This window comes from Stegastes partitus, unplaced genomic scaffold, assembly GCF_000690725.1.
Source record: "Stegastes partitus isolate 25-593 unplaced genomic scaffold, Stegastes_partitus-1.0.2 Scaffold2357, whole genome shotgun sequence".
NCBI classification, from domain to species: Eukaryota; Metazoa; Chordata; class Actinopteri; family Pomacentridae; genus Stegastes; species Stegastes partitus.
In genome coordinates, this window is record NW_007580088.1 from 13,947 (window position 1) to 26,260 (window position 12,314).

At 42.4% G+C, this 12,314-nt stretch overlaps 1 protein-coding gene across 1 annotated transcript in view; it reads left to right on the top strand.

Moving 5' to 3' along the window:
* Positions 1 to 7,574: 7,574 nt before the first annotated feature.
* The window catches only part of LOC103374791 (potassium voltage-gated channel subfamily KQT member 5-like), a 38,052-nt gene continuing 33,312 nt past the window's right edge, over positions 7,575 to 12,314 (top strand). Inside the window, exons 1-2 of the mRNA XM_008304943.1 lie at positions 7,575 to 7,685; positions 9,401 to 9,527. Coding sequence (XP_008303165.1) covers positions 9,410 to 9,527 — 118 coding nt within the window. The 5' untranslated portion in view covers positions 7,575 to 7,685; positions 9,401 to 9,409. The remainder of the gene's footprint in view (positions 7,686 to 9,400; positions 9,528 to 12,314) is intronic.

Consider the following 12,314-nt stretch of genomic DNA (forward strand, 5'->3'; position numbering starts at 1 on the left):
CGTCTCAGCCTCTCCAGTGTTTTATGTAAATGCGTTCTGTCGTCTTCACTGTCAGCGCCGAGGCTTTTAAAACGTGGCGGCTTATATCTGATCCGCTGCTCGTACATGCTGCTGCTGCTGAAGTCGGGGGTTTTGGTGCGACTGCAACGTTTCAGCAGCTGGTGACGGTTTGTGGCGCGTCGCTCCACATTCAGCTGCTGGAAGAGACTCGGTCAAGACCTGGCCGGGAAGGTCGGAGGTCGCAGGGTCGAGTTTCTGGGTCGTAAAAAGGAGGCAGACGGACTCCTGCGGTCGGTTATGTAAAGAGCAGCGGCGGCGACGAGTTTATGGAGGAAGTTTTAATCAAGAGTTTGCACCTGGAGCTTCCTTCAGACTCCAGACGAATCCAACAAACAGCTGAAACACTGAGTATTTTTGTTGGAGGTTATTTGGAGGTTTTCCAGCAATAATTGGAAGTAAATGGATGAACGGATGGACGAATGATTAAAGGAGGACTTTAACTGTTTATTAATGTAACTATAAATAGAAATATATGAATTAAACTAAGACGCCAAGGTTTTATAAATTACAGAATTAAAGTTCTGACGCGACAAACACAAGAAAACCAAACAAATTCAAGGATTTTCTGGATCCTCCATGAGCAAAATTTGCTTTATTTTTGTCTTCTGTCTCTCTTTGATTGTCATTTTATTGTTTTCTATTTGCGACAGAGGAAAAAGCACAAACTACGAGTGATGAGTTTGTGGACGTTTTAATCAGGTTTTTGTTCGTTTGGCCTCCAAACATCGATAAAAACACGACAGAAGCTCCTGCAGAAGCGCTAACTAGACAGACGGACTGAAGCGCTCGTAGTATTTTTATAACGGCCTTTATTGGGCTTCAGGTTTCACTTTGTGTCCTCATAAAGTTAAAGAGGACGAAGCAGAGCCGACGTTAACTATCCGAGAACCACCTGAAGCCAAAGCTGCTGACTGGCCGTGAACTCTGCCAACGACGACCCTCTGAGTCAGTTCACGGCTAAATTTAACCAAGTTTCACGTTAGTGGACAAAATCCATCTGATTTTCTAATAACCTTGTCGTCTTAACATCTATATAAATTGTATTTTATGTTGTTTTTGTTGGGTTTTAATCTCTAATATGTAAAATAATCCGATAAAATCACCCCATTAATATTTTTATTTAATCTTGAGCCCAATTTTTAAACTTGTTTGGTTAGTTTGTACTTTTTTGGGGCATTTTCTTAAATTTGTGCAACAATAAACAGCTCTGTCTTGAACAATCGTGGAAAACCTCCAAAGGACGGCTCATTTTGTTGCTCCGTCGACTCTGGTGTGCTTTTATTTTGAAGCCTAACTCCAGCTGGCACCTTCCGGCAAGGGTGGCTTTTATTTTATTTTGTCAGAAAAAGAGCTCATTTTTTAACCTTTTAGTTTTAATATGTATGATCATCGGTAAAGTTATATTTTACATTGTTTTCGTAGGGTTTTATTCTCTAATATGTAAATTATTCACCCCAATAATAACTTTATTTGTTCTTGGGCCTGATATTTAAACTTGTTTGGTTAATTTGCACTTTATTTGGAGCAACTGTTTTCCTAAATTTGTGCAACAATAAACAGCTAAAGTCCTCCTTTAATCATTTGTCCATCCATTTCAGGAAGGCGTCCGGCTCATTCTGTGGCTCCATCTACTGGGAGTGCTTTTACTTTGAAACCTAACGTCACCATGTGGCTTTTACTTTGAAATATTTGTCAGCGAATGAGTTGAGTCCTACGTTTCCCACAATGCATCTTCTTCGTCTTCTGTGCCCGTTTCCTCTCCGTGTGCAGCATCTGCTTCTTATTAGGAATTCAAAACCGTCCGAGTTGAGTTTTGTGGTTTCTGATGGATCCTGCTGTCACACAACATGGAAACGCGCTGCACAGATGATACGAAATGACAAGTTAGCGGTTTAGCATCAGCTGGAACAGAAAGGAAAGCTCATTGAGTCAGAGTTACCTTTATTCATGCAGCATGTTCAGGACGACAGAAGAGCAAATGAAAGATAAACTGGAGAAACGATGAGGTCAGCGCACCTTTAAGGTTCAGATCAAGACTTTACAGAGAGAAATCCAAATGATTGGGTTTGATTTCAGCACCACGGACAGCTTCCCGTAGCTTCGTTATGATCAATACGGTCGATCAGTGAGCTCACATTTAATTAAGACACAAGTTTTAGTCGCCTGTCGGGATCATTTTATTCCTCTTGGTGCATCTTTGTTTTTATGCGTCCTTGTCATCATATTGGGTCTCTTTTTAGGTGTCTTTCTGCATTGCTGTTGTGTTGATTATGATCCTTTTTGTTCCGTTTAGTCAATGAGGTTGAACATGCAGACTGAGGGGAGTGCTTTGTGTTACTTCCTGGCAAATTTGCTGACGTTTCGTTGCAGTTTTGCATCTTTTTGTGGTCGTTTTGTGTAGAATCGATCTGTTGCGTCTCAATAAAAACCTCAAATGAAGCACAAAAGATGAGCTAAATGGTGCGATGATCTTCGGTGAAACGTTTCTTTGCAAGTGTTCTGAGCAAATTGCAAAGTCTGTGGTTTATAGTAATTGAGCAGATCTGAGTTTAAACTGTTGAGTTTTTGTTTTTTTTGCAAATCTCTGCTGTCCTGCATGTGTGACGGTCAAACTTCTGATGGTGTTTCATGTTTTAAACCTGCTACACAGTGAACATCAGAGCTGAAAACAAAAGAAAATCAGACGTTGTTGCTAACAGTTAATTAACTTTGCTGTTGAGGAAACAGGATTCAACACTTGTGCATCTAAAAGTCATAAAAACTGACAGACAGGAGCACGTTTAAGACCCTGAACTTCTTTTACTGGGTTTTAAATTTAACTTTTTTGTCTTCGTCTCCTTTTAAAGTCACACAGTTTAAGAGCTCATATGTATTTATGAAGGAACACTTTTAAAAAAAATCATTTTAATCCTCTTTCTGTTGTCATTACGCGTCTCCGTGTGGCCGTCTTTCGTCATTTTTTGTCTTTGCACCTGTTTTGCGTGTTAGTTCCTCTTTATGATCATTTTGTGTCCTGCTTCGGTCGTTGCGTGTCTGTTTGTGCCTATTTTGCGTTTCATTGTGGTCGTTTTGTGTCTTTTCGTTGCCGTCGTTCATCTTGCGGTTGTTTTTAAGTGTATTTGTGCTCATTTTGTGTCTGTTTGTTGTCATTTGCTTGCTTTTCTAGCCGGTTTACACGCCGTTGGGATATTTTAATCCTCTTTTTTTGGCGGCTTTCAGTGTTTTTGTGTCCGTTTTTTTTATATTGTGGTTGTTTTTGTTTGCGTTTTTGGTCATTTAGTTTATTTTTGTGGTGATTTTGCATCCTTTCTTGGTCAATTCTGGTCTGTTTGTGGCTTTTTGTGGTCATTTTAGTGTCTCTTTGTGGTTGTTTGTGTATTTTATTGTGGTCACTTCCTTCTCTTTGTGGCTGTTTTGTGTCTTTTTGTGGCCATTTTTCATGTTTCAATCAGTTTTTGTTTGTCTTTATGGTTATTTTCATCTCTTTGTGGTCATTTTGTGTCTATTTTTGCCTGTTTTACATGCTGTTGTGTAAACTTTGTGTCTTGCTCTGTTTGTTTTGTGAGTCTTTGTGGTTATTTTGCATTTCTTTGTGGTCATTTACCTTCTTTTGTCGCTGATTTAAACGCTACTGTGACCATTTTATTCCTCTTTGTGGCCGTTTCTGTCAGTTTTCGTGTTTCTTTGTGTTCATTTTGCTTCTCTTTGTGCACCTGTTGTGTCGTCTTTTGGCCATTTTGTGATCGTTGTGGTTTTCTGATTGACTCTCTATGAATATCTATCAGCAGCAACAGAGCGGATCGCAGTGTGTGTGTCTGCAGGTCTGATTTAGAGTGATGACTGCTGATAGGCTCTGACACGCCGGTGCCGTTTGTGGATATTAGTCATTAGTGTTGCAGCTCATTTTTCTCTACAAATCAATTAAATTATGCAAATGAGAGCAGCACTTGTTGGGTGACGGCGGGCCTGTGTTTGGAGGTGGAGGCCGAGTGGGCGGACGGACAGATGTCTGTTGTGTTGCAGGGCGGTTAAATTTCAAGCCGCCGCTGTTTGGAAGGTTAAGAGCGATTGTTCTGCTGGAAGTGAGATGTTCCCGGTTTGAGGGGCATCGTGGAGCCCAAGGCCGGCCCCGAGCGTTGCGCCGCGGGGATAATTAGCGAACTTCATCGAGGGCTTAATGACGCCGCTTTTAAAGTAAATATATTCAGAACGGAAACACGAGGATGAAGGGAGTTGATTGTCACTCTGTAATTTTCGGTCTGACAACCTTGTAAGTGTGCGAGGCGTAGGTGTGCCGCCGACAAGGAGCTTGCGTTTCAGCTGACAGCGCCACAATGCTTGTCACTGGATGTTTTCCTCCAATCAAAGCCGCATTATTCAAATCTGTGGAAATGTCAACAGAGCAAACCTCAAACTTCTGATACTTCTCCTTCGGCTGTGAACCTCCGGCGGCTCCGCGAGGCCTCGGCGGAGCAGCAGAAGATGACGTAACCGTCCTCCCGTGGAAAATTCTGCTCCCCGGATGTCGGCGAGGGTCCGACCGAGGTCAGAACAGCCCGGTCCCGCTCTGCGCTGCAGGGTTTGGGACAGTGACCCGTTCTGCACACCCACCGCTTTCACACAGGAGCCATTCAAACACTAGATCTTATCCTGGCGGGCCTCGATTGCTTATAAAGTCAAGAGACCACAAAAAGATGCAAAACAAAAAGGACACAAATAACCATAAAAACACAACTACAAGATGAAAAAGAGCCACAAAAAGATGCAAAATGACAACAGCAAGATACCAAATGATGGAAAAGAAGGTTAAAATGACCACAAAGACGACTACAGGATGCAAAACAGCCACAACATGCAGGCAAATAAACACAATGAATAGCAAAATGATAAAAACACAGACATAAAATCACTAAAGAAGACGTAACAAAACCACGAGGCAATGCAAAATAACCGCACAGATTCTACAAAAGACACAAACTGGCCGCAAAGACGACTAAAATGATCCCGACAGCCTCCAAGACATCTACGAAAACGAGCAAATGACCAGAATCAAAGGCATAGTGACCACAAAGAGACACAAAATGACCAAAAGAGGATGAAAAACGACCACAACGTGCACCTAAAAGACCAAAACAAGGTGCAAAATGTTTAAAAAGAGGGATAGAATTAACACAAAGTCATGCAAAACAGCCACAAACGCAAGAAAATGACCCCAGAGCTGCTTTTAACTCCACTCCCTTCATCGATGCAGAAACCTTCCTGCAAAACACACATAAAAGAATTAAATGTTTTAATATCACACATGTATAGATGCTCCAGAGATTCACAGTCACTGCATGAAAATCTGCAAAAAGAAAAGTGTCGGCAGCCGCATGTGACGTAATCTGAGAGATCGGAAGCTTATTCGTGTCGGTGGAGAATCCTTTTCTCGTCTCCTCCTGTTGTGTTTCTGTCAGTTAGTGTTGAACAGGATTATTCAAAGAGCCCACGTTCTGCACATTAGCAGGTTTACAGTTTTATTTTAGGGCTCTGCTAGAATATATTTGCATGCTTTAAATGTGCAGAAAAAATTTAAAGGCCTCCCTGCTCTGCTCTGATTGGTCGGCGCCGACTGACGAAAGCGAGGCGACGTTGCTTAGTGACGTCAGATCTCTGAGTTTAGGGATGATGATGATAGAAGTAACAGAAGATGAACCTCGACTTGAAACGAGGTGTAAGAAGCAGCGTAACGTTAGCTTTTGGAGAGAAGTTCAGATCTTTCACAACTGAAGAACAAGAAAAGCAGAAAATGGGAAAAGGTTGAGGATCGTAACTTTAAGCTGAAGCTCACCAGATAAGTTGCTTTAAGAAGGATGTGGAAATGACTAAAATAGAGTTTAAAATCTGTTTTTTTAAGGGTGGATGTTGTATTTTTTTACTTCCCACGTGTACAATAGAAACTAAATGAATACTTGTTGTCATTAGTTATCTGTAACCAACCAAAAATATTCTTCAAACAATCGAAAAATCCTCCATCGAGATGAATTCTAAATCGACTTCAAAAAGCTGGTAATTGCAGCAAATTAACTTATTTTAACCTGCCCTGCTGTCCGTATTAATTTCATTTCTGGAATTAGAAATATATCAACTGACAACTCTGCCCAAGAACTACTGAGGAACATCGTGATGCCTCGATCGAGTTTCTTTAGCATCTCATCCAACTGGTTTCATATTTAGCGCCTGTCGATAAACAGATGCCATTAGATCATCTGCAGTTCCTGGTTCCTCCACCAGATGGAGCCTCGTACCTTTGAATACTGTAGCGGGGAAGTTATAGCTAGTAAAGCTACTAAAGGGGCACCATGACAACGTTTGATGCTTAATGACTTCTGGCAAGTGTTAGATTAACTCTGGATCATTATTCCTAAAACCGAGCAGCATGAATAACTGTTGCTGTTTTAGTGCCTTTGTCGTGTTTCTGCAGCTTTTCAGCGATCCAACAGCAAAATGTGCTGAATTTATATCATAAATCAGTCAAATACTCATGGATATGTTGAGTAAATGATTTAAATAAAAGGAAAGCATCAGGTTTGGATTCTTTCTGATGCCAACACCGGCTAAGGATCGACTCAATCGAGCTTGAGAGGAACATAAAAACAGGCAAGTTTTTAGACGATTTTAATGGTTTTTGAGCTGCGAAGCCAAACCGACGACTTGTTTGACTCGGTGTGGGGTAGTTAGGAGCTGAGTAGATGTTTGGTTGAATAAATTCGACCCAAAGTAGTGAAAATACGAGGGTGTTCACAGGTGGTCTGACGAAAGCAATGGAATAATCCTGGGATAACAAAGCAGCCAAACATCGGAATATTGTGTTGAGTTTTTACACCAAAACAGTGATGATTTCCGTCAGATTTCTTCATGGTTGACGGAGACGTACTGACCTGAGCTTTTCCAGGTGAAGTCCTGTTAAACTGGTCGTCCTTCTCAGCATTAGAGATGATTCAGGTGTCGCTGTCTAAACACGAAGGATGCCGCTCTCTTTAAAAAAAGTAAACTACAGCTTCGGCTTCCTGCAGCCTTTAGAGCAGATCCCAGATGATAAAACACAGATGTTCGAGAGCCACCGAAGCTCCGCGGCTCGTGTTTCCGACGACGACGTGAAGATTTACGTGATTGGAAATGAGTTTTATGAAAGAGGACGGAAGCCCGGGGTTTCCTGGCGGCGCGGCGACAGGCGGAGTGTGGAGGCGGTCGGATGTTTGCTTGTTTTCCAATAGCCGCAGTTTCACCGCTTGTTTCTTGCAAATCATGTTGCACAAACAAGCGCGATTAACTTGATATCTCAGGAAATTGAATAATGGTCGGGCTCACGGTTCGCTGCCGAGAGAAAATAAGTTCTGCGACTGTGCTGCCAGGTCGTCGGCTCGGCCCGCCATGCCAGAACGGGTTCAAGAGTTTGTCTTGGAGGGAAAGCGGAGGTTCCATCGGTGTGATGGGACCGGCGGAGACGATCCTCTGACGGGTCATTGACGTTTGTCTTTGTGTTTTGGTTCAGGTTCATCCTGGTCTTCAGCTGCCTGGTTCTGTCGGTGTTCTCCACCATCCCGGCCCACCAGGACTTCTCCTCCCACTGCCTGCTCATCCTGGTAAGAAACCGGAAAAGCGCTCATGCATCCGAGTCGACACGCATTTATTTATTAGTTCAGGGTTCTAGATGTCCAACAAACTCATCAGAGCACCAGCCAGCGTCTGAGCCCATCGACCTTCAACGTTTCTGTACGTTTAACTTTCTGCTACTTTATACGGTTTACCACAAAATGACCTGAAATGATCTTCTGAGAGAAATTCATTAATACATCGTCAAAAAATAGTACAATTACTGATAGATTACTTAATAATTATTAACAGCTGGAATAGTTGCAGCCCTACAAAGAATGAACGGCAAACATGTCGCAGTATTTTACATGTTTTTTTGCATTCTGTACAAATAAATAAATAACTAGCTTTATGTTGCAGTGAAAAACGAGCCCACAGCGAGTGAAAATGAAGAAAAAAAGCCCAGAAACTCCAGTTTACTGGGTTCAAGGACCAGTTTAACTCACAAAACGCAGTTTTCTGCTTCACTTAATGCATCAGAACGACTTGATTTCTGTCGTTAAGGTTCTGTTTTATAGATTCAAGCTAATGGAATAACTGCAAATTGTAATTTTATGCCTAAAATCGATTTATAAATTGTGCTGTTTGCAATCTATCCTACAAATATTAACAAGATTATAAAAAAAATACCACGACGAGGAGAAGGAAGATGCACAGAAATGCTTTTAATTGAGCGGATTCTGCTTCACTGCTTCTGTTTGAGCTCCTCGTCTGAAGAAAACAGTCTGAGTAAGAAAAAGAGGAAACTTTCAGGATTGTGTCCGTCCGCCGCCGAGCTCTCAGACTCGACCTCGGAACAGAAGAATAAATGTCAGACTTCTACATGAGTGGCTCATTTGTTTAAGTGTCTGCCCTCCGACTGGGAGCTTTGAGCGCTAATAGCGCCGGATGGAGTTCAAAGTTGCCTTGAGAAAGGAAGAAGGAGCCGCAAATGCCTCCTTTTAAAAGACTCGCCGTGACTCAACGTATGTTTTTTAAAAGCCTCCGACAGAAAGGAGAGGTCGCTTTGTTTTTTTATTTTTTTATTTTATTTTATTTTCGTGCAGTCCGGCGTTCGGTTTGCAGGACTGGCCCTGAAGGCAGCACAAATTGCGTTAATTGCGTCGTCTAATGGAAGCAGAAAGCGGAGCGAGTGCATTAACCTGCCTCGACCGTCCCTTTTAATCACAGCTACATTAACGACAGAAATAACAAACAATCCGTTAAAATAGGCCCAAATAGAACCGGCACGGCATCCTCACATGAACCCAAGATGCACTTTTCTATGTGAGCTATAGCAGCATTCCTCCACACTCAGCTTCTATTTTCTGCTGCATTATGTTTGTGAACCAACGGGCCTTTTTATTTCACCGCCTCAGCGTCGCCCATTTGCAGCCAATTAATCATACATTTGGCAGGATTGGTTACCGTGGAAACCCAGAACGTGGAGGGGAAGGCTCCTGATATGCAAAAAAAATAAGGTTCACTTTCTTTATGCTGAATTTAAAAGAAATAAATAAATAAAAGGGAATCAAGTAGAATATGTTTACGAGCATCTACACGTATTGCTGGAAAAATGGCGCCTTCAGATTCGAGGACCGTGGGAAAGTTGGAAGTCCAATTATTTTTCATTTTTTTCAAGGATAAATGGTGTCATTTTAGCGTTTTTTTCAAAGCTAACCTGCCTTTTAAGCCTAAATCAACCATCATTTCCCTTCGTCTGCAGGAGTTTGTGATGATCGTGGTGTTCGGGCTGGAGTACATCATCCGGATCTGGTCGGCGGGATGCTGCTGTCGCTACAGAGGGTGGCAGGGTCGGCTTCGCTTCGCCAGGAAACCTTTCTGCGTCATAGGTGAGCCGAGAAGGCCTTCATGTTGGGTCTCCAAACCTTCCTTCTTCTAGCGTGGTCGTCCCGTCTGGGCCCGATGAACCACGCTGAGCTCCACGGCGGCACGCCATCGACCCGAGTTCTCTGGTGTCGCTTTCAACTGCAGCTCACGAGAGAGTATTCCTGTAATGAGGCCGCGTTAGCTGCCTTTTCTTCTTTCCAGTGTTTAGACGTGGATGTGCGTGCTGCTAGCGAGGACAGCAGGGCTGCTCGCAGAGATCACGATCGACAAGCATCAACGTCACAGCAAAATAAAACTCACAAACGAGGAGATACGCTGACGACGGGAGGACAGAGTGTAGGAGGCTTTGACGGAGAAACCTGATGAATAAATGAGGTGTTTAATTTAGTTTTCTGAGTGTTCTCGCCTCCCTGCAGGCGGAAGCTCTGAGACTGAGCTGCATCAGAAACTAAAAGAAAAAGGAGTTCTTAATAGAATCACAGCAGCAGTTTGTCGGGTTTCTTTTTTGTTGTCGTATTTTTACTTCTTTATGAAATGAAAAAGTTTTTGAAGATGTCACTTTCAGACGTCCACATCTCTTGACGTATACGTCCTAGAGTCTTCATATTTTCAAAAGATGCTCAGAAGTTTCTGGGAATGCAGCAAGTTCGGGAAATCTAGACTCAATATTTTGCTTAAGACTTCCGAAGTTGAGCGAGATGCCTCTTTCGGACGTCCACATCTCTTGAAGTATACCTCCTAGAGCAGGGCTGTCCAATCCTGGTCCTCGAGGGCCACAGTCCTGCATGTTTTAGATTCTTCCCTCTTCCAACACACCTGATTCAAATGATCAGGATCGTTATCAGGCTTCTGCAGAGCTTGATGATGAGTTGATCATTTGAATCAGGTGTGTTGGAAGAAGGAAACATCTAAAACATGCAGGATTGTGGCCCTCGAGGACCAGGATTGCCCACCCCTGTCCTAGAGTCTTCACATTTTCAGAAGATGCTCAGAAGTTTCTGGGAATGCAGCAAATTCGGGAAATCTAGACTCAATATTTTGCTTAAGACTTCCGAAGTTGAGCGAGATGCCTCTTTCAGACGTCCACATCTCTTGAAGTATACGTCCTGGAGTCTTCATGCTTTCAAGAGATGTTCTGAAGTTTCTGGTGAATGGAGAGAATGCAGCAAATTCTGGCAATCAAGACCCTTTTTTTTGCTTAAGACATCCCGAAAAATCACAAAGAAAGTGGATTTTCACTAAACTAAAAATAGAAAAGCTTTCATATGTTGATAGAAATGGGAGTTATGGCCGATCAAAGTTGGTAACAATTTCCAAACGGCCACATGGACGTCTTGAATCATGGCTAATGGACTTTAGGACAGTTAGAGATGGAAGGATCGTCTACTGGTGTCCTTCCATGTTCCCTTCATGCTAAAATCATTCTGATTGGGAAGTGGTGGCGTCTGGAGCTGATCAGGAGCAGGAAGACATTAAAACGAAAGTTTTTTTATATCATAATGGGAGGATGTTGGACACCAGTAGACGATCCTTCCATCTCTGATCAAACAGATCATCAAAGAGATTCATTAAATTTGTGACGTCTTAAGCAAAATATTGAGTCTTGATTTCCAGAATTTGCTGCGTTCTCTCCATTCAACAGGAACATCTGAACATCTCCTGAACATGTGAAGACTCCAGGACGGATGCTTCAAGAGATGTGGACATCTGAAAGAGGCATCTCGCTCAATTTCCAACCTGTGAGAGATTTATTGATCGTTTCCATTGGGTGAAAAATGATGAAAATGTTGGAATATCTGCTACAAAACGGGCAGATGTCAGTTTCAGATCGTTCCTACAAAGTTTGAGAGACTCTGAAATGGTCGAGCAGCCACCGTGGACTGAACCAGATGACTTCAGAGTCCTTCTGGTACTTGCATGTTGGTACTTGTAGGCCAGATGGATTCTCTGTAAACCGGTGTCTCCGTGGCAGCTTAATTACTCGCTATCAAAGACGGATGTAAGCGGTTTGGCTGCGAGAGGACGTGTTGGTGCCAACGCTGCGCTGCCGGGGGAAGTTTCTGTTCTCAAAATATCCACCGAGTGCAGAATCTCGACACCAGAACAGCATCTGAAGCTGCGTTGGATCCTCCGGTTCGGATTCTCTGCCTCCAAGGACTGAATGAAGTGAATGAAGGACTTCAGGAGAGCGACGGCCTCCTAATGCGACGCTCTGATTTCCCTCGACGGATCCTTTGACTGCGGGTCAGAACAAATGAGGAAATCATCAGCGTTCGTCATCGTAAACAAACAATTACCAAGAGTTCATCGTAGCAAACTTTCTACAGACGCAGAGAGACGAGGAGTGTTTGCCTTCGGATGTTTTGCACCGTTGCGATGCTGATTTTTTAATTTTCTAAACACGATCAGACACAAGATTAAACCCACCTGCCCGACACTGTTCAGTGCATGAAACAGAATAAGATCAAACTTTATTGATCTTGGCAGAAACTCAGGTTCTCAGAAACCAAAACTACCCGACATGAGAACAAATGCAGGAACAATAAAGTAGAAATAGAAGAGATATAAGCAGGAAACATTACTGAAAATAAAAATAAATGAGCTATAATAAGACTAGAATTATTATTGTACTGCTATTATTATTGTACTGCTAATATTGCAGATATTTTGTCTGTATTTAATAGATGAAATTCAGGTTTAGTTTTATAAATATTTTTTGTAAAATTCAACACATTTAGTGACATTAAACAGAAAAAGAAGCATTTTCTCTATAATTTTATGTAGATTTG